General features: G+C 40.2%; 2 protein-coding genes across 2 annotated transcripts; both read left to right on the plus strand.

Moving 5' to 3' along the window:
• Nucleotides 1-9,188: 9,188 nt before the first annotated feature.
• On the plus strand, nt 9,189-9,893 carry LOC114175326. Its single transcript, XM_028060105.1, has one exon. It carries the CDS (start codon nt 9,189-9,191, stop codon nt 9,891-9,893), a length of 705 nt encoding a protein of 234 aa, XP_027915906.1.
• Nucleotides 9,894-12,325: 2,432 nt separating this feature from the next.
• LOC114175327 lies at nt 12,326-13,696 on the plus strand. The gene is made up of 2 exons (XM_028060106.1): nt 12,326-12,806; nt 13,638-13,696. The coding sequence occupies exons 1-2, from the start codon at nt 12,326-12,328 to the stop codon at nt 13,694-13,696; spliced, it is 540 nt and encodes a 179-aa protein (XP_027915907.1).
• The last annotated feature ends 8,665 nt before the right edge of the window (nt 13,697-22,361 follow it).

Genomic DNA, 22,361 nt, shown 5'->3' on the forward strand with positions numbered 1-22,361 from the left:
GTTTTGCACCCCCAATCATTACTAAGTTGCACCCCTCCTACCACTTAAACTCCATTCACTCAGATACTGCCATGTGGCAATCCTCAACTTTTAAAATTGGCCAACTAGAACAAGCCATGTGGCAACAATCCTTGCACTAACAAATTGTCCAATGGAAGGCTGCCACGTCATCATCTTCCATCTCCAACACAGAAACCCTAATTTTCCTCACAGAATTGCAGCCTCGCGAGCTTCACGCACCACCATTGTAAGACCCGTGAAAATTAATTAATTAAATAATTAATTAATTAATAAATGCGGGTAGAGAGTGTCTTTATGACATTCATTATTGGTTTATGTGATGTGAAAAAGTACTAGTGCAAGTGGTTGAGAGTACTTTGATTGTGTGAGAGGACTTGGGTTCGAGTCCTATGTATGTCATTTATGTGATGAAGGATTATCTTGTTCCTTTTTAAGATTATTGAATATGGTGTGAGTTGATTAAGAAAGCTAAGTGAAATCCCCACTGGACATTAAGATAAAAAGCTATCTAGATGTGAAGGTTCCTTTCACAAAGCTCAAGAGAAGAAGATGATGGATTGATTCAAACAAAAAGGAAATGGAAAGCACATAAACCATAGAAAACCTAGAACAATTAAAGGAAGAAGAAAACATAAAATGGAAAGGAAAAGAATGGTAAAAATGTGAGAAGCACGCCACTACAAGGCTAGGCTAGAAGCCATGGCTCCCAAGGGAGGAAACTCTCAGAAATGGTTGAGACACAAGAGTGTTTTTACTTCAAAATGTTCAATCCTTTTACATGTCTAACAGCACCCCTTATATAGAACAGTTTAGGGGCCTCTAAGCAAATAAAAGATACCTAAGGATGTCTCTACAAAAACCTAACCCTAGCTTCTAGAAACTAGGTCAAATAAGGCTACCAAAATGAGAGACAAAAGAGCCAACTATGGTGTGTGCAAGGCTAATTTCGTTCTAGCACAAAAGGAGACAAAGAATGTGTCTCATATGTCTCCAAAAAGTGGCTAAAGTGTGCTAAAAACAAAGGAGACCAAAGGTACATAGGTACACTTGTTTTATGCCTTTTACTTTATGCTTTATGCCTTTGCTTTACTCTCTCATCCACATCATTTATGCTCCCCAATCATCATGCGCCACCTAGCATTGCTTTCTTAATCCTAATTAACCTACAAAGCAAATAAACATAGATTAGCATGTTGGCTTAAGTCAAGTCAACTATAGTCAACAAGTCAAACCTAGTCAAAGGTCAACAAGTCAACTAAAGTTGATTCAACTAAGTCAACTTAGGGAATCAAAAATAACAAACACAAATGAAAGGGATGAAGGATTAGTGAACTTCCTTTCTAAACATGCTTAGTCTTCTTAAGCATGTGCCTTCATCGTTGGTTGGGGTCAATCCTTCATCATCCTCCCCTTCTTGGAGAGAATTTGACCACAAATTCTTTAAGCCTTTGTAGATGGAGCTTGACTTGATTTGGGGGAGGTTTTGCGCCTCCCTTTTATGAGCTCTTGTTCCATCTTTTCTAAGGATACTACCCCTAGCTTTGGTTAGGCCATCCCTCTTTTCTAGACCACTCATCTTCTCATCTTATCTTTCACTTTATTTTGGTCCTCATTTGCTTGATTGGGTGAGAGAGGTAGGAGTGTGAACTTGCCTTGGAAGGAGAAAGCATAGGTGTTAGCATGACCATCATAAAAGACTTTTCTATCAAATTGCCATGGCCTACCTAACAAAATATGAGTTTCTTCCATAGGCACAACATCACATAACACCTCATCTTTAAAATTTCCAATTGAAAAGTTAATGAGGACTTGTTGAGTTACTTTAATGTCTTCTTCCTTAAGCCATGATAGCTTGTAGGGCTTGGCATGAGGGATAGTTTTCAAGCCAAGCTTGTCCACAACCCTTGTGCTAGCCACATTTACACAACTTCCATTATCTATGAGGAGGGGACATAGTTTGTCTTTGATATGACACCTTGAATGAAAAAGGTTTTGTCTTTGAGAAGGGTCAAGTTCCTTGGAAACTTGTCTTAGTTGGTGCCTTATCATTAACAATCCACCTTCAAGGGGTTTAATCCTTTCACTTGAAGAAGAAGTGTGGGAAAAAGTACTTTTGGGGGAAGGGGGAGAAGAATGTTCACTCTCTACTTCTTTTTTAAGGTTTAAGGCCATGATTCTTTTGGTGGGACAATTTGAAGCTATGTGCCCATATCCCAAACACTTAAAACATTTTATAGAACTTGTCCTTGTACCTTGAGAAGAATTAGGAGTTTCATTAGAAGGCCTAGACGAATTAGTCCTAGGAGGTGGGTCTTTGGAACTCTTGAGTGGTGATTTATCATGTTTTCTTTCTTTATATTTCCAAGTACTAGAATAGTAGTCATTGTATGAACCACTCCTCTTGGCCTCTTTTTTCTTTTGCAATTGAGTTTCAACTTTGATGGCTAAATGTAAAACTTTGTCAAGAGAGGAGTACTCATATAACTCTACTAAATCTTGTATGTCCCTCCTTAAACCACTCACAAATCTAGCTACCTTTTCCTCTTCACTTTCAGATTGGAGTCCTACTTTTAGAAGCATGGACTCCATTAACTTGTAATATTCATCCACACACATGGACCCTTGTTGAAGCCTTTGGAGCTTCAAAAGAGTCTCCCTCCTATAGTAGGAAGGAACAAATCTAGCGCGCATCAAATTTTTAAGGTCCCTCCAAGAAGTCGCGAGTGACTCTTGGTTAATATTGTCCATACATAATTGATGCCACCAAGTCATGGCATAATCCTCAAACTCTAAGACTACCAAATCTACTTGCTTTTGATGACTAACTACATGAATGGTAAAAATTTGGTCCACTTTTTGTTCCCACTCAATGTAGATGTTTGGGTCATTTTCTCCTTTGAACTTAGGAATCTTTGGAGTTTGCTTCTCTTGTGATGATTTGCGCCTAGAATGCCTTCTTTTCCTAGGCTCTCTTTCTTGCTCCTTAGCTTCAAGCCTTTGAATGTGCTCTTGGATTCTTAGGTCACTTTGCTCCTTGTCCTTTCTCAATTGTTCAAAGGCCTCCTTCCTAGACAACTCCAAATCCCGAAGCAATCTCATCAATGTATTGTTTTTGTTTGGTGTAGGTGCATTTGATGAACTTGCCATGATTCCTACAACAAAAGCACTCAAATCCGAGACAAAATAAATGGATTAGGGGTTAGACAACATGAAAATCGAGACCAAATCCAACCCAAATTGTAACCCAAGTGTTTAGATCACTCTCCCAAAGTAACAAGGCAAGGCTAGCACTCAAAATCCACCAAAGGAGTGAAGCAAAAACTTTTAAAAACTTGTTCAAAACCTTTCAAATGCAAGACAAGTGATTCGGCCACAACATCCCAAGAGTTTCAAGAAAAGAAAACTATTAAGACACAACAAAGAACACCTAGTGACAAGCAAGAAAAGCACAAAAACAAGAAAGTTTAACTTCTAAGGAAATTTTGTTTTAAAGACAAAACTTGAACAAGACTAAAGCAATGAAAAACACTTTTAAAGACTCTATGGAAAGCATTTGAACAAGCCAAGATTATACCTCAAATTATGCATACACCAAGAAAGATCATAACCAAGTTAAAGCATGGAACTAATTTGCCAATATCACCCAAAATCCAAGTATAAAATTTGGTAGTATAACACCTAGTAAAAATGGCGAAATGGATTCACCAAGCAACACATTAGCTCTCGGCCAAACTGTTTTTGGTCATGAAAATAATTTTTCTTTTCAAAACTAGGTACTTAAGATGATGAGAAGGATATTTTAGGGTGTCTTGAACACTTTGTTCCTTAAAAATTAGGTTAAAATCAATTTCAAGGAGCATGCTACAACGAAAGGCATAGATCTCATGCAATAGCTCAAATACTTAGAAACAAGAATAAGAAAACTCAAAGAAGCATATGACATATGACTCAAGCAAAAGTTAGACACATTTGAAGACTCAACATGACATACACAAAGACACAAACATGTAGCTATCATGCATTTAAACTCATGGATTTGAGGCTCAAAGACTAAGCATCCAAAGACATGTTATCCAACCACATTTAGGAGTAAGAAGAGTAACAAAAACAGTAGCCAAAACTGCCCAACATAACCTGAAAAACGTTGATTCGCGGTGATCTCGGCAGCTCTGACCTTTGCTCACTATTTCAATCATAACTCTCTCTACAAAACTCCAAATGCATTGGTTCTTTTTTTGTTAGAAACTAGACTAACAGAGCTTTCTTCTGACATCAAGAACGTAATTTCGGTGTGTGCAAGGCTACCAAAATGAGAGACAAAAGAGCCAACTATGTTGTGTGCAAGGCTAATTTCGTTCTAGCACAAAAGGAGACAAAGAATGTGTCTCATATGTCTCCAAAAAGTGGCCAAAGTTTGCTAAAAACAAAGGAGACCAAAGGTACATAGGTACACTTGTTTTATGCCTTTTACTTTATGCTTTATGCCTTTGCCACTAGTGCAAAATTGTATTTTTACCTCGCCTTATAGGCCTCGGTTGGCAAGAAACCGAAGCCTATAATGGCGCGGTGGCAATTTTGCAATTAGAAGCAACTTTTATGCCTCGGTTCACCTAAAACCCGAAGCCAAAAGCAGTTATAGGCCTCGGTTACAAAAAACCCGGTGCCAAAAGGGGTGTTAGGCCTCGGTTAAGAAGGCCCGAAGCCAAAAAGGTTGCCAAAAATTTCAAAAATGCCATTCTCGTTTTGACTTATAGGTTTCGGTTGGGAAAAAGCCGGTGCCAAAAGGGATGTTAGGCCTCGGGTGTTAGGGAACCGGGGCCAAAAGGGGTTATATGCCTCGGTTCTAAATTGAACCGAGGCCATATAGTTTAATTAGGGCTCAAAACTGAACCCCATTTCTTCCTCGCGCGCGCTGCTATCCTCCATTTCTCTCTGCAAATATTCACTTTTTCTCCCCATGCGGGCCTCCATACGACGCCGCTGTTTCGCTAAAAACCCTTGCCTCCCACTTCGGCGAGGTGACTGACTTCTCTGCCAACGCCAACCGCCACGCCTTCGTCCACCTCCCCCAGTGGGTCCTAGAAGAGCGCCGGGAACGCAGGAACCTCGACATCCTCGAACGAAAGGGTGTGGTCACACCCTCAGATACAACCTACCAATCCATTCTCTCGTTACTGTTGTTGCTGGTTTGGAGGGTTTGGGGGAGGTGGCATGCTAGGTCGAGGAGGACCAAACACCAGAACACCGCTGCCAGGTGGTGGCGGCATGCCGGGGCGAGGTGGAGGAGGCGCAGGCATACCAGGGCGAGGCGGAGCTGGAGGTCCTCTCACCATCTGTTCCGGAGGAGGAGGTCCCGCGGCGACGACGCTGCTGGTTCCGAAGGTGGGGTACAGGCTGGTGGCGGAGCTGCGGCGGGTAGGGGTGTTTGTTAAGATAGTGCAAGATAAGTCGCAGGCGGCGGATTGGGCGTTGAAGAGGCAGATGGTGCATTCGATGAGTAGAGGGATTGATTGGCTGTTTTTGGTTTCAGATGATTCGGGGAAGCGTGGGAAGCGAATTTGGGAACCGTGGTGGTGGGGGATTGGGATAGGGCTTTGGGGAGGGATGCAGATTTGTGGGTGCCATGGAATGCGGTTGAGAATGGTGACATATGGCCTCGGGTACTACGCAAACCGAAGCCAAAAAGGGACATATGGCCTCGGGTCATACTAAAACCGAGGCCAAAACGTGAGCGAATTTTTTAAAAATGTAAAAACGTGAGCACATATGGCTTCGGTTAGACCTAACAACCGAGGCAGAAGAGGGGCTCTATGGCTTCAGTTTACAACCGAGGCCAAAGGCTATCCTCTTTTGGCCTCGTCCCAATATGCCTCGGTCCGGGAACCGGTGCAGAATATGAAAAATAACCGCTGCCAAAAGGCCTTCCTGCACTAGTGTGCTTTACTCTCTCATCCACATCATTTATGCTCCCCAATCATCATGCGCCACCTAGCATTGCTTTCTTACTCCTAATTAACCTACAAAGCAAATAAACATAGATTAGCATGTTGGCTTAAGTCAAGTCAACTATAGTCAACAAGTCAAACCTAGTCAAAGGTCAACAAGTCAACTAAAGTTGATTCAACTAAGTCAACTTAGGGAATCAAAAATAACAAACACATATGAAAGGGATGAAGGATTAGTGAACTTCCTTTCTAAACATGCTTAGTCTTCTTAAGCATGTGCCTTCATCCTTGGTTGGGGTCAATCCTTCATCATTATGTGTTCATTGTTTTATTATTGATTTTTAATAATATATATGGGTATGGAATTGGAATTGTGATCTTATCATGATTGGAATGTAACACTAACATGACTTGGTTGAATTGGTTATGCACTTGAATGGTGACTAAGTGGTCATGGGTTCAAACTTGGTTGGGAATGAAATTGGAACTTTATTTTACAATTATTTTCGTTTTGGGTGAAAGGAGAGCAGAAATTAGAAGAGTGAGAGGTTGAATTGAGAGTGCAAGGCTGAGTGAGAGAGAGAGAGGTGGAAGCAAAGAATTTGGTGCACCAAGGAATCCCTAGTCTCTTCGCAAATTCAATCAAGAATCCAGGTTAGGGGTGCTGAAATTATGTGTGTTTTGATATTGCTTGTGTTGCTGCGTTTTGTTATCCAATTGGGTCCTATATGGTGTAGTTTTTGGTATATTATGCACTGAAATTCGTGATGCACATGAGGGAATTTAGGGGTTGTGAGTTGGTATTGTCTTATCTGAATTTTGGACTAAATGCATGAAGAAAAGGGGTTTATACGGGAATGGTGTGAAACTTGGAGATTGGGAATTTTATGAAGTCTATATTGTGCCTATGTGTTGTTGCAATGTGTGTAAATTGGTTTGCTAAGAATAAGAATGTGGTTTGGTATGTTTTGTTAGAGTGAACTATACGCGTGATCAAACTCGAAACCCTACAAGTCTCGCCCAAGCGACTCCATCTCACCTAAGCGAGAGTTGTAGAGTCTCGTTTTGGACCTGGTTCGCATTACTCGCCTAGGCGACCTTGGGTGGGGTTGAGCGACTTAGTCTCTCGCTCAAGCGAGAGACGCTCGCCTAAGCGAGGTTGCGAGGAAACCTGAACCATTTTTAAGTGCGATATCTCGCCCAGGCTAGACATATTGGGGTTCTGAGCGACAGGGTGCTCGCTTAAGCAAGAACGACTCGCCTAAGCGAGGTCGCGATGAGAAAGGAGGTTTGTTTGCTTGAATCCTCATTTAGGTGAGGTGTCAGTTATTTTGAGCGATGGTATGGCTCGCCCAAGCGAGATAACGTGTTTATATCATTGTTTTAAGCTCGCTCAGGCAAGGTGGACTATCCTAAGCGACACTGAGGGTCTAGCTTGGGCAAGAGTCCCTAGCTTAAGCAAGTTTATGCGAAGTTCCATGTTTGTGTGTGCTTGTGTGTGTGATTTGGCTGATTTATTCTAAGTATAGGATGTATATGCATGTGGTGTGGTGTTTGGGCTTGAAGGACTAAGTCCAATAGGGGTCTGGGATGTGCTTGGTGGTTGGACACATGATGGGCATGGAATTGGTTGAGTTCTCGTCAGCTACTAATGGGCGAGGAGTCCTTAGTATGGTGATTACATGTGTCGGGCACACGATGGGCAAGGAATTGATATGTTCCCGTCGGCTACTATTGGGCGAGGAGTCCATAGTATGGTGATTGCGTGCGTGCTAGGGTCCAAGTATGAGACTTGGATGTTTTACTACACACGAGGAGTCTGTAGGACAAGACTATGAGCGGGATAGGCTCATAGGGTTGGGCCATGAATGAGTTCATGTATATGACTCATGAAGGACTATGAGGTCATGGTTGGGTTATTTGAAAATCATGAAATATTAGTTATGTTATTTTGGGATGGGTGGCATATTTATTTCATGTCTTTTGTTTATATATTGTGCATAGCTCACCCTTTCTGTGTGTGTGTGGCAATGATCAAATGATTTATTATCCAAGAGTAGATGATTTGACAGGTGGGCCAGGAGATGCATAGACTCGGAGCGAGGGATAGTTGGGAATTTTGTTGATATATTATTATTTTGATTTTGAGATAAATATGTAACTCTTTGGGAGCCATGTAAATATTGTTTTAGTTTTATGAATTATGGACTCCTGGTTTTATGACATGTATATGAAAGTTTTTAATTTTCCCGCATTTTTGGGAAAACGTATTTCTATTTAATGACGTATTTACTTTCATTTCGTATTTATTTATTAAATATTAGTAATATTCTTTAGGGATGTTACAATTGGTATCAGAGCAAAAGTTTTGAAAATATTTTTAAATATTTTGGGGCTAGTGGGGAGTGAGCTTATGGATGTGATTGTTTGTTGTGTGTTTTTGTTGAATGTTGAAAAGGTGTGAGTGGTTTTTGTTGACTAAGTGATTGATTTATAACAGTTGTGATGTGGCGTATCCAGGCTATGGCTGCTAACAGGAGGAGGATGAGTAGTGGTGCAGATGACATCGCTGAGGCTATTCATCGGATGGTGGATGCGATGCAGCCACCCGTAGCAGCGCAGCCTAGAATGGTGATTGCACCAATCGGGGTGCCGACCATGGAGGACTTCTTGCGCCACAAGCCAGCAGAGTTCACTGGCAAAGCCTCTCCTGATGAAGCGGATGCATGGCTCCACAAATGTGAGAAGATTTTCAGGGTGATGAACTGTGAGGATGAGCAGAAGCTTCTCTTTGCTACCTATCTGCTTAATGAGGATGCGGAATATTGGTGGACAGGTATGCAACAACAGATGGAGACTCGGAAGGAGCCGACGAGATGGGCCAACTTCAGGACTCATTTCATGGAGAAATATTTTCCAGGTACAGCTAGACAGGACAGGGAGGCAGAGTTCCTTGCACTACAGCAAGGGGATATGTCAGTGCAGGAGTATGTCAACAAGTTTGAGCATCTGGCGAGATACTACTCGCAGAATATTACTGAGGAATGGAGGTGCTTGAAGTTTGAGCGAGGACTCAAACATGAGTTGAAGAAGGTGGTGACACCCTTGAGAGAGAGAAGATTCCTAGTCTTGGTGGAACAGGCCAAGAGTGCTGAGCACCTAGAGAAGGGCCCTGGTCTTATTGTGAGTTGACATCAGAAAAATGTCACAGAGGCTAGACAAATGAAAAAGCCGTATAGCCGACCACAGACATCTCAAGGTCCCACTTGCTACCATTGTGGCAGACCCCACCTGAAGAGGAATTGTCCTCAACTGGCAGGTAGAGTGGGAGGGTCAGGCGACCGTCGCAAGTGCTTTATATGCGTCAAACCGGGACACTTCACCAACAATTGCCAAGAAAAGAAGAGTCCTGGCGCGAAGAAACCAGCAACATTGCTAGCAGAGCGAGCTAGAGTAGCTGGCAGAGTCTTTGCCCTAACCACCACCGAGGCTACACAATCGGGTAATCTTATTCTTGAACCTTGTGTATTGTTTGGTAAAGTAGTATTGGTGTTGTTTGATTCCGGAGCAACACATTCCTTTATTTCTGATGCATGTGTGTCAAAACTGAGCTTGGAGAAACGTGACTTGGATTGTGAGTTGTTGGTTTCAACCCCATCTTTGGGTCATGTGGCTACTAGTTCAGTCTGTGTAGGTTGTTTAATGGAAGTGGCGGGCCGCAAGTTCAAAGTGAATCTCATTTGCTTGCTATTGGAGGGCTTGGATGTAATTCTAGGAATGGATTGGTTGTCAGGCAATCACGTTGTTATTGATTGCGGACGTCGCAGTGTGATTTTTCCAGAGACTTTGGGGCTAGAGTTGATATCAGCTCAAAAGGCGATTATAGAGGTTGAAGCTGGAGCTACTTGTTTCATGATAGTGGCTTAAGGAGAGAAGAAGAGCACATTTGAGCAGATCAAAAGCATACTAGTAGTGGATGAGTATGCTGATGTCTTCCTACACGAGATTCCAGAATTGCCACCGAGTAGGGATGTGGATTTCTCTATTGATCTCATCCCTGGAGCGGGACCAGTTTCTATGGCACCATACAGAATGGCGCCAGCCAAGTTAGCTGAATTGAAGAAGCAAATTGAAGACCTGCTTGAAAAGAAGTTCATCAGACTCAGTGCATCACTGTGGGGAGCACCGGTATTATTAGTGAAGAAAAAGGACGGTGGTTCCAGATTATGTGTTAACTATCGGCAATTGAATAAGCTGACCATAAAGAATAAGTACCCATTGTCGAGGATTGATGACTTACTAGATCAACTAAAGGGAGCTGCGGTGTTTTCAAAGATTGATTTGAGGTCTAGGTATCATCAGATCTTGGTCAAGCCAGAGGATGTGCAGAAGACGGCTTTCAGGTCACGCTACAAGCATTATGAATATGTGGTGATGCCGTTTGGGGTGATTAATGCTCCTACGATCTTCATGGATTACATGAACAGAATTTTCCGGCCGTACTTGGATCAGTTTGTTGTTGTGTTTATTGAGGACATAGTCATATATTCTGAGAGCCGGGAGGAACACGCAGAGCATCTGAGAGTGGTGTTGGAAATCCTCAAAGAACACCAGCTGTATGGGAAACCATCGAAGTGTGAATTTTGGCTCGAGGAGGTACAGTTCTTGGGTCATGTAATATCAGCCCAGGGGATAAGAGTGGATCCGGCTGAGATTGAAACGGTGGTAAAATGGGAGAGACCGCAGACCATTATCGAGGTGAGGAGCTTCTTGGGTTTTGCAGGTTACTACATGAGATTTGTGGAGGGTTTCTCTAAGAGGGTGAATTCGTTAACTCAGCTCACTAGAAAGGATCATCCTTTCGCTTGGACCGATGAATGTGAAACTTGTTTTGAGGACATGAAGCGAAGGTTGACGACTGCACCGGTGTTAGTCATTCCAGATCTAAATAAGATGTTTGAGGTATATTGTGATGCCTCATATCAAGGGCTGGGTTGCATGTTAATGCAAGAGAAACGGCCAGTCCCATATGCATCTCGTCAGTTAAAGGTGCATGAGAAGAACTATCCTGCTCATGATTTGGAACTAGCAGCAGTAGTCTTTTCCCTCAAGACTTGGAGGCATTATTTGTATGGAGCACAGTTCCAAGTATTCAGCGATCACAAGAGTCTGAAGTACTTGTTCGACCAGAAAGAGTTGAATATGAGGCAGAGGCGATGGATAAAGTACTTAAAGGATTACGACTTTGAGCTGTTATACCATCCTGGTAAAGCTAATGTCGTAGCAGATGCCCTAAGTAGGAAGAGGATCCATGTGTCAACCATGATGATTAAGGAGTTGGAGTTGTTAGAGAGGTTGTGAGACATGAATCTGGGGCTGGATATGGGGCAAAGTCATATACGGTGCAACATGTTAAGAATTACCAATGAGTTTTTAGATGAGGTTCGGGTGGAATAGGGAAAGAATCAAGAGCTACAACAGATAATAGGTGAGCTAGGTACAGATAAGAGAAAAGATTTTAGGATGGGTAAAGACGGCATCCTGCGTTTTAGAGAGAGGGTGTGTGTACCCAGGAATCGGGTATTGAGGAAGATGCTCTTGAAGGCGACCTTAGCCTACATCCAGGAATGACTAAGATGTATAAAGACTTGAAGGCGACCTTCTGGTGGACTGGAATGAAAACTGATGTGACAGATTATGTAGCATCGTGCTTAGTGTGTCAAAAAGCGAAGATCGAGCATCAAAGGACAGGGGGTACGTTGGAGCCTCTTGAGATTTCTTAGTGGAAAATGGACAGCATTTCCATGGACTTTGTTACGCATCTACCAAGGTCAGTGAGGGGGCATGATTCCATATGGGTAATAGTGGATAGATTGACGAAGTGTGCACACTTTCTACCCATTAATCAGAAGATGTCTCTAGATAAACTAGCAGAGTTGTATGTTAGGGAAATACTCGGATTACATGGTGTGCCTGCGAGTATCATATCAGATAGAGATCCGAGATTCACCTCGAGGTTCTGGCAATCGTTGTAGAACACTTTGGGCACTCAGTTGAGAATGAGCTCGGCATATCATCCTCAAACTGATGGCTAGTCTGAGAGAATCATACAGTCTCTGGAGGACTTATTGAGAACATGTGTTCTGGATCACCTCGGGACATGGAGTGATGTGCTATAGCTAGTGGAGTTCACTTATAATAACAACTACCATTCCATCATTGGGATGGCACCTTACGAGGCCTTGTATGGTAGGAGATTTTGGACACCTTTGTGTTGGCAGCAGGATGGAGAGTTTGTGGTTCTTGGCCCATAATTTTTACAATAGACTATTGAGAAAGTAAGGGTAATACAAGATCAAATGCGTGCAACTCAGAGTCGGCAGAAATCCTACGCAGATAAGAGGAGGAGGCCACTTGAGTTTGAGGCAGGGGACCACGTGTTCCTCAAGGTTACCCCTACAGCAGGTATTGGGAGAGCATTGAAGTCGAGGAAGTTAACTCCTCGATTCATCGGTCCATATCAAATTACGAGGCGAATTGGACCGGTGGCGTACGAGATTGCATTGCCACCTCACTTGGCAAACCTGCACAATGTCTTCCACGTATCACAGTTGAGGAAGTATGTGGCGGATCCTACTCATGTGCTGGAACAGGATGATGTCCAGGTGCGTGAGAATCTAACTTTGGGAGTGGGACCGATGAGAATTCTGGATTCTCAAGTCAAACAACTCAGAGGGAAGGAGATTCGGACTATGAAGGTTCTTTGGGACGAGGTAACCCAGGAGATGATTTGGGAGATGGAGGATCTCATGAGGAAGTCTTATCCTCACCTCTTTGCTGGTAAGTCCTATTTTCGAGGACGAAAACTTTTAAAGGTGGGAGAATTGTAAGACCCATGAAAATTAACTAATTAAATAATTAATTAACTAATAAATGCGGGTAGAAAGTGCCTTTATGGCATTAATTATTGGTTTTTGTGACGTGAAAAAGTACTAGCGCAAGTGGTTGAGAGTACTTTGATTGTGTGAGAGTACTTGGGTTTGAGTCCTATGTATGTCATTTATGTGTTGATTGTTTTATTATTGATTTTTAATAATATGTATGGGTATGGAATTGGCATTGTGATCTTATCATGATTGGAATGTACCGCTAACATGACTTGGTTGAATTGGTTATGCACTTGAATGGTGACTAAGTGGTCATGGGTTCAAACTTGGTTGGGAATGAAATTGGAACTTTATTTTTTTTAGTGTAGTTTTGGAGGGAATATGAGAGGGCAACAGTAAACCTAGAAGGGGCAGCCAAGGAAGGGGCTAGAAATCATCTTATAATGATAATTAAATGAGACTTAACCCCACCAAAAATCCTAAATTCGTTTCAGCCCTTTAACCCAATAATAAGACACATATAAAAGGCAAAAATTGGAAAGGGGCTTTTGCAATTATTTTCGTTTTGGGTGAGAGGAGAGCGGAAATTGGAAGAGTGAGATTTGAGAGTGCAAGGGCTGAGTGAGAGAAAGAGGTGGAAGCAAGGAATTTGGTGCACCAAGGAATCCCTAGTCTCTTCGCAAATTCAATCAAGAATCCAGGTTAGGGGTGCTGAAATTATGTGTGTTTTGATATTGCTTGTGTTGTTGCGTTTTGTTATCCAATTGGGTCCTATATGCTGTAGTTTTTGGTATATTATACACTGAAATTCGTGATGCACATGAGGGAATTTGGGGGTTGTGAGTTGGTACTGTCTTATTTGAATTTTGGACTAAATGCATGAAGAAAAGGGGTTTATACACTGTAAATATGGGAATGGTGTGAAACTTGGAGATTGGGAATTTTATGGAGTCTATATTGTGCCTATGTGTTGTTGCAATGTGTGTAAATTGGTTTGGTAAGAATAAGAATGTGTTTTGGTATGTTTGTGCATTGTTAGAGTGAACTGTACGCGTGATCAAACTCGAAACCCTACAAGTCTCGCCCAAGCGACTCCATCTCACCTAAGCGAGAGTTGCAGAGTCTTGTTTTGGTCCTGGTTCGCATTACTCGCTCAGGCGAGAGACGCTCGCCTAGGCGAGGTCGCGAGGAAACCTGAACCATTTTTGAGTGCGATATCTCGCCCAAGCGAGACATATTGGTGTTCTAAGCGACAGGGTACTCGCTTAGGCGAGAACGACTTGCCTAAGCGAGGTCGCGATGAGAAAGGAGGTTTGTTTGCTTGAATCCTCGTTTAGGCGAGGTGTGGGTTATTTTGAGCAATGGTATGGCTCGCCCAGGCGAGATGATGTCGCCTAAGGATAACATGTTTATGCCATTGTTTTAAGCTCCCTCAGGCGAGCTGGACTATCCTAAGAGAGACTGAGGGTCTAGCTTGGGTGAGAGTCCCTAGCTTAAGCGAGTTTATGCGAAGTTCCATGTTTGTGTGTGCTTGTGTGTGTGATTTGGCTGATTTATTCTAAGTATAGGATGTATATGCATGTGGTGTGGTGTTTGGGCTTGAAGGACTATGTCCAATAGGGGTCTGGGATGTGCTTGGTGGTTGGACACATGATGGGCATGGAACTAGTTGAGTTCCTGTCGGCTACTAATGGGCGAGGAGTCCTTAGTAAGGTGATTACATGTGTCGGGCGTTCGATGGGCAAGGAACTGATAAGTTCCCGTCGGCTACTATTGGGTGAGGAGTCCATAGTATGGTGATTGCGTGCGTGCTAGGGTCCAAGTATGAAACTTGGATGTTTTACTACAAATGAGGAGTCTGTAGGGCAGGACTATGAGCGGGATAGGCTCATAGGGTTGGACCATGAATGAGTTAGTTTTGTCGGAGCACAGGGAAGTCCAAGACCTAGTTCATGTATATAACTCATGAAGGACTATGAGGTCATGGTTGGGTTATTTGAAAATCATGAAATATTAGTTATGTTATTTTGGGATAGGTGGCATATTTATTTCATGTATTTTGTTTATATATTGTGCATAGCTCACCTTTTCTGTGTGTGTGTGGCGATGATCGAATGATTCGTTACCCCGAAGTAGATGATTTGACAGGTGGGCCAGGAGATGCATAGACTCAGAGCGAGGGATAGCTTGGAATTTTGTTTATATATTATTATTTTGATTTTGAGATAAATATGTAACTCTTTGGGAGCCATGTAAATATTGTTTTAGTTTTATGAATTATGGACTCTTGGTTTTATGACATGTATATTGAAGTTTTTAATTTTCCCGCGTTTTTGGGAAAACATATTTCTATTTCATGAGGTATTTACTTTCATTTCATATTTATTTATTAAATATTAGTAATATTCCTTAGGGATGTTAAAGCCATTGCATCCATTGCTGGAAACACGAGCAAGCCTCCATCACACAGGAACAGATCTGCACTGCGTCCAACCTTTCAGCCACGCAGTCGGGCATCATCTCGATGTTGCCATCACCATCAATTGCCAAGAATCCTATTTTGAAAAAGCAGTGGAATAGACCTATTTTCTATTACTGTGTTTACAATCTTTTATTTGTGTGACATTCATTCTTTGCATATCAAAACTCCCATATTTGTATTGTTACCAATTTTAATTGCATTTTTAAGTATCAAATATTTTAGATCAATTCCGTATTCGTTGTGAGATGAATCAGGGTTATCTTAACCCTAACTAGTTCGTTCACTACTAATTTGGCAATACTGAAGTTGCTAAAGTTAAGTAGTGATAATTTGATCGCCTAACGACAGCGATATCACTAACTTAAGATCATTCCAATATTCAATTGAAGGTTCATTACTTCTCAGCCTCTCTTGGACTATAGAAGTCTACCAATACATATCATACCCTTGAAAGCTTAGGGTAGCTAGAGGCACTTTCCTTTCTTCACTAACTTGACGTCAAGAGATAAATTCATCTTTCATGTGGTTTTTCTTTCAATTTTCGTGTTGTACATTACTTCCTTTGATTGTCTTGTTGTTTTTCTTCTTTTCACCTCATTGGTTATATGATTCTTATCATTGTTCCTTTGGAACCATTCGGCCATTGTGCCTAAGACCTCAACCATGGTGAATTTGTGTGTGATAGAGGCCATACCCCACCAAATTAAAACATATTAAATGCAGTATATGAAAGTGAACCAAGTCGTCTCCCAACGACCAATATTTTCATTCAAAGTGAAATTTCCAGATAAACACAACAATAACACAAAGGGGGGGGGGTTGGCAGATTTACGGATGCAACGCACAATTGAAAACTTCAATGCAGACGTGTAAAATTAATGTAAAAATAGTGTTGATTCTTTGCTTCAAATGAACATCCACCAATCACGGATTACAACTCAAAATTATTATATTAACTCTAATGAGACCCGAATTAATTACTAAGTGCAAATGAACTCGAACTCAAATGCAATTAAGCAAAGCACACAACCATGAATCTGCTACAATTCACTAAGCATGAACACATAATGATTCCACTCTGCAAATTAAGCAAAAACAGAACGATTTCTTCATTTAAACCCAATGCAAATTCAAAATTGAGAGATTAACATAACTCCACCGAACAAAACACTAGTCTTAAGGTTTCAATCCATTCTCTACAAAGAATGAACACGTAAATTTAGTTCCTCATGGAATCCGAATAAGGCTTAAACATAAATTTTTGATTCAACCATCCAAATTAGTGCAAATTGATGCAGAAAACCTAAATTGGTGCAGGAATCAAAAATGAGCAAGGAAAGAAAGGGGCAACAACGAAAACAACAACAAAAAATGAGAATACTTCAATATAAATGTTACCCAAATGGTAGAAAACGTTAATACAACTTCAATGTGCTGTCCACGGCTCATAAAACGTGAAAAACCAATGGAAAATGTGAAAAATTCGCTTGTGCCACCATGGGTCACCTTCCAAAGCTTAAAAACAAGAAAAATGGAGGTTTGAGAGAGTGTGGAAGAAGAAGGAGCAGCTGGTCTCCCCCATGCAGACCTAATTTCGTGGTCATATCACCCTGCCACTCATATTTACAAAACTGCCACTCTGCCACTCAGATTTACAAAAATGCCACTCTGGGCCTCAAATGTTGACCCATTGACTTTGCTGACTTGGTAATAACATGGAAATGATATGGAAATGATGTGGCAATGATGTGGAAAGTCTCTTCAACTAAATATTAATGTCCAAGCTCCAAAATTGCTTCACCCAAATACCTAAAAATAATTAAAAACAAAAATTAGGCCAAATAATGTGAAATTAGTCCAAATTTGGAACAGTGGCCCAATAAAGCCCAACAGATGAAAAATACTCTAATGATGAACAATTAAGCACTAATCAACTGTCTAATAGGTGCACAAAGGCTAGTGGAATAGAAGAAAATAATGACTCATCAGTGTGCCTTTTACATTTTCGTTTGAGTCTTATTCATTTTCTATTTCATCTATTTGAGTCATTTTAATTTTCTCATCCATATGTTTTGTCTAGAGTAATGTTTAGTTCAATTATGTCTTAAATTCCTTTATTTAGCTTTCCATTTTGTGTGTTTACAGTCTATTTTTACTGTTGTTTTGCTGTTGTTTTACTGTTGTTTTTGTTTCATAAATACACCTTCTTTTCTCCCTTAGAGCCTTGGAGATGAACCTTCACATCTAGATAACCTTTGTTATCTTAATGTCCAGTGGGAATCTTTCTTGTGCTTGCTTAATAACCTAAGTTTCATTTTTGTTTCTAGTGTGCTTTTAATATTCGTATTTGAGTTCATACTTGTTAATTAGTTCTTCGCAAGTTCTTTAGAGTTAATTTCCATTGTGTTTCCTTGAGTTTCATAATCTTCTTTTGATTCCTTTAAGTTTCCTTCTTTTGATCAAGCATAGTGTGGTGCTGATTCTGATTTGTGGTGGAAACTAGCTACTGTCAGACCTATTAAAAAAAAGAAAAAGAGCACAAAAAGAGTACAAGCAAGTGCCAAAAATAATCAAAAGAAAAGATCAAAAGAAAGTGGCAAAAGAAGTACACTAGAATCACTACCATCACTTGAGTTTGAGAGCATTATTTTGTTGCATTTTACTGTTGTTCTAGTTTCTGTCTATCTGTACACTTTCTGTATTTGTTTTATCACAAAAAATTGGCTATTGCAAATCCAGATCTGATTTTTGCCTCTACTAGCTAAAACATAGACGAAGAAAAGAAAACAAAAATCATTGAAAAATGTTAAGAAATGAAGAAATGATAAATCACTGAAATAAACGCTGATTTTCACGTTTTTGGACTGGCAGTGGTTGGAAATTAAAATTTTGTGCAGATTTCTAGCTTTTTTTTTGGTTGTTTTTAATCCACTCTAGTGCCATTCTTTAGGTAATTCATTTAAGTGCTTAACTTGTTTCTTTGCCTTATTTCTAGTTTGTCTTTCTTTGTTAAATCTTTGAGTATGTTTCATGTATATTCCACTTGAGTTTAGCTCTTCTTTCATTTAAGCTTTTCTTGTGTTTTCCTTATTGGCTTCTTTGGTTTGGTGTTACATTCTTGGTGGAAGATTTCTTTGGAGGTAACCAAATACTAAAGGTAGCATCCTAGGAGGTGGAAACCAAAGTGGAACTCCAATCTACAAGTGAAGTTCACAAAGGAAAAAATTAAAAGCAAACACTTGAGTGAGACAAAAGAAGAAAGAAAAGAGTGGAGTGAAACACTTGAAGACTTTTAAAGTTTGCGCAAATTTGTGATTGTATTCGTTTGAGTTGTATTTGTTCAAGTTTTCTTTCTTGTATCATTTTGGACTAATTAAGTGTCTTGGGGGAGCCTTAGGTGTTCTCTCATCTCTTAATTAGAACCTTCTTAAATAGTAAAAGCGCTTGTAGAGGGTGAGTGTGTCTTGCAACATCAAGCCTCACCAAAGTAGGCCGCATAGTTTGACTCTAAATCTTTTTTGTTTTTGTTGCTTAATTGTTAATGTGTCTAATTCTATTTTAGAAGTTTTGTGCAACATTCTTTGAATTACTTTGGCAAGGAAATACTTGGTATGTAAGGAATCCAAGTGATTCACCTCTCTTTCTTGGAAGATAATTCAAGAACTTTGCTATTTACTTCTTCTTTAGAATTTCTTAGTTAGCTTTTAGTAATCATGGCTAGTCAACCCTCCCTACATAGTGCAAGTGATTATGAGGATTCAATTCATAGTTTGAAACATGTTTGTCAACAAGTCAAATCACTTGAATTATGGAGACAACAAGAGGCAATTTACAAGGTGAAAGATCAATTGGAAATATATGGCCAAATTGCTCTCTTGGAGGAACAAATCAAAGCTTTAAAGAAAAGAGATGAGAAAATCCAAAATAAGCTAAAAAGTAAGAGTAATTCTAGCAAAGGGTCTAGAAGTGGAGCTTCAATATATGAAGAAGAGGAAGGATTAAGATTAGGAGAATATTATCAACAACCTTCCCACATTAGGAGACAAAGAAAAGACCCTACTCCTAGAGAAGTTAAAGTAGACTTGCCTCACTTTCAAGGAAAGGATGATGTTGAAGCTTATTTGGATTGGGAGATGAAGGTTGAGCAACTTTTTGCTTGCCATCAAGTTAGTGAAGAAAGGAAAGTGCCTCTAGCTACCCTAAGCTTTCAAGGGTATGCTATGTATTGGTGGACTTCTATAGTCCAAGAGAGGCTAAGAAGTAATGGACCTTCAATTGAATATTGGAATGATCTTAAGTCAACCCTTAAGAGGAGACACATTCCCTCCTACTACAATACGGAGCTCATGAGCAAGCTCTAAAGACTCCAACAAAGAAATATGTCTATGAAAGAATATAGACAGAAAATGGAGTTACTTATGATGAGGGCGGGAATAATTGAGGAAGAGTCCATTACCATTTCTAGATTCTTAAGTGGCTTAAACCTTGATATAAGAGATGGAGTTGAGCTTCTACCTTACCAAGATTTGAATGATTTAGTGCAAATATGCATTAAGGTAGAACAAAAAAATTTGAGAAAATCTTTTTCAAAAAGAAATCAAGCTCAAACTAACTCTTATGTTAAAAAGGATTTTAAGAAGGAAAAGAAAAAGGAAGAGCCACCTAGGAATCTAGGAAAAGGTAAAGACAAAGAGGGGAGTGCATCATCACACACTCGTACAAGTGAAATCAAATGTTTCAAATGTCTTGGTAGAGGTCACATAACATCTCAATGCCCCACCAAAAAGACCATGATTCTTAGGGGTGTTGATAGATATAGGAGCGAAGATGAAAATGAAAGTGAGAGTGGAAGTGAGGAATCCAATGAGTCTAATATAGAAGATGTTCACCCTTGTGAAGGGGACGTTTTGATGGTTAGAAGGATCTTCAACAACTAACCTATTCCAAAAGCACTAACACAAAGAGAAAACATATTTCACACAAGGTGTAAAATTTTGGAAAACATTTGTTCTCTAATTGTGGATAGTGGCTCGTGTAGTACTAGGCTGGTTGACAAGTTGTATTTGACTGTCTTACCTCATCCAAAATCTTACAAACTTCATTGGCTTAATGAAGATGGGGATTTGGCAGCCAATCATCAATTAAAGGTCAAATTTTCCATAGGGAAATATGAAGATAGTGTGCTATGTGATGTAGTACCTATGGAAGCTTGTCATATCTTATTGGGGAGACCTTGGCAATTTGATAAGAAAACCATGCACAATGGTCTCACCAATGAGATTACCTTTACTCACAAGGCTAAAAAGTTTGTTCTTCATCCTCTTTTGCAATCACAAGTGGTTGAGGATCAACTTCAAATGAAGAACAAAACAGAAAAAGAGAAAGATGAGAGAAAAAAAGTCCAAAAGCTAAATAAAGATGAATCTGAGGCCGGAGAGATTGGTGTTCCTTCTCCCAAGGTCATTCAAAATGAGAACATTTTAACCATGAAATATTTAAATCAAGTTCTCAATATTGACCAACCTTCATGGCTCCTGCTGTGTAAAGGAACACTCACATGTACTGCCACATCTCTTGAGCTTAAGAATCTACCTCCTAAAATTGAAAATCTTTTAAAAGAGTTTGAGGATATATTCCCTAAAGAAGGGCTTGCTGGGCTTCCTCCCTTTAGGACAAATCCTCAAGAAACAAAGGACAAATCCTCAAGAAACAAAGGAGAAAGAATCCCAAGTCCAAGAGTTTTTGGAGAAAGGTTGCATTCAAAAGAGCCTTAGCCCTTGTGTTGTGTCTGTTTTGTTAGTACCTAAAAAGGATGGGTTATGGGAATGTGTTGTGATTGTAGAGCCGTAAATAACATCACCATTAAATATAGGCATCCCATTCCTAGGCTTGATGACATGCTTGATGAATTGCATGGGTCCCTCATGTTTTCTAAAATTGATCTAAAGAGTGGTTATCACCAAATAATAATCAAAGAAGGTTATGAGTGGAAAACCGCTCTTAAGACCAAATTTGGATTATATGAGTGGTTGGTGATGCCCTTTTGGCTTACTAATGCACCTAGCACATTCATGAGGCTAATGAATCACGTTCTTAGAGAGTGCATAGGAAAGTTTGTGGTTGTCTACTTTGATGACATTTTGATCTATAGCAAGAGCTTGCATGAGCACATAGACCATCTGAGGTCTGTCCTTACCATCCTTAGGGTAAATAGTTTGTTTGCAAATAAAGAGAAATGCATTTTTTGTGTAGATAGTGTTATTTTCTTAGGTTTTGTAGTAAATAAAAATGGGGTACATGTTGACCCTACAAAAATAAAGGCCATCCAAGAATGGCCTACTCCTAAAAATGTTTGAGATGTTAGGAGCTTCCATGGTTTGGCAAGCTTTTATAAGAGGTTTGTTCCTAACTTTTCTACTTTGGCTTCACCCTTCAATGAACTTGTCAATAAAGATGTATCTTTTAATTGGGGTGAAAAACAAGAGTCTGCTTTTCAGCAACTCAAGGAAAAGCTCACCAATGCACACATTCTTGCTTCACCAAACTTTTCAAAAACCTTTGAGCTAGAGTGTGATGCATCCGATGTAGGAAGAGGTGTTGTGTTGTTGCAAGGAGGGCACCTAATTGCTTATTTAAGTGAAAAACTTCATGGTGCCTCCCCCAACTATCCCACCTATTATAAGGAATTGTATGCCTTAGTTAGGGCTCTTCAAACTTGGGAACACTACCTTGTGTCCAAAGAGTTTGTCATTCATAGTGACCATGAGTCGCTAAAATATTTGAAGGGCCAACACAAGCTGAAAAAAAGACATGCTAAGTGGATGGAATTCTTGGAACAATTTCCTTATGTGATAAAGTACAAGAAGGGCAAAAGTAATTTGGTGGTTGATGCCTTGTCTAGAAGGCTGATGAGTGCGTATTTTTGCCCTCATTCAATGTTTAATTCTGGGTATTTAATTGAGTTTATGTGCTTAAAGAGTGATTTAATTGATAATTCTTATAATTAGGCCATTTGAGCTTGTGTGA

Source organism: Vigna unguiculata, chromosome 3 (assembly GCF_004118075.2).
Source record: "Vigna unguiculata cultivar IT97K-499-35 chromosome 3, ASM411807v1, whole genome shotgun sequence".
NCBI classification, from domain to species: Eukaryota; Viridiplantae; Streptophyta; class Magnoliopsida; order Fabales; family Fabaceae; genus Vigna; species Vigna unguiculata.

Excerpts from the sequence above, each read along its gene's own strand:
- LOC114175326 (XM_028060105.1), top strand. The coding sequence starts at position 9,189 with ATGAAAAAGCCGTATAGCCGACCACAGACATCTCAAGGTCCCACTTGC.
- LOC114175327 (XM_028060106.1), top strand. The coding sequence starts at position 12,326 with ATGCGTGCAACTCAGAGTCGGCAGAAATCCTACGCAGATAAGAGGAGG. Across the intron at positions 12,807-13,637 it reads TTATCCTCACCTCTTTGCTG|TTTTTGGTATATTATACACT; the intron begins GTAAGTCCTATT and ends TATATGCTGTAG.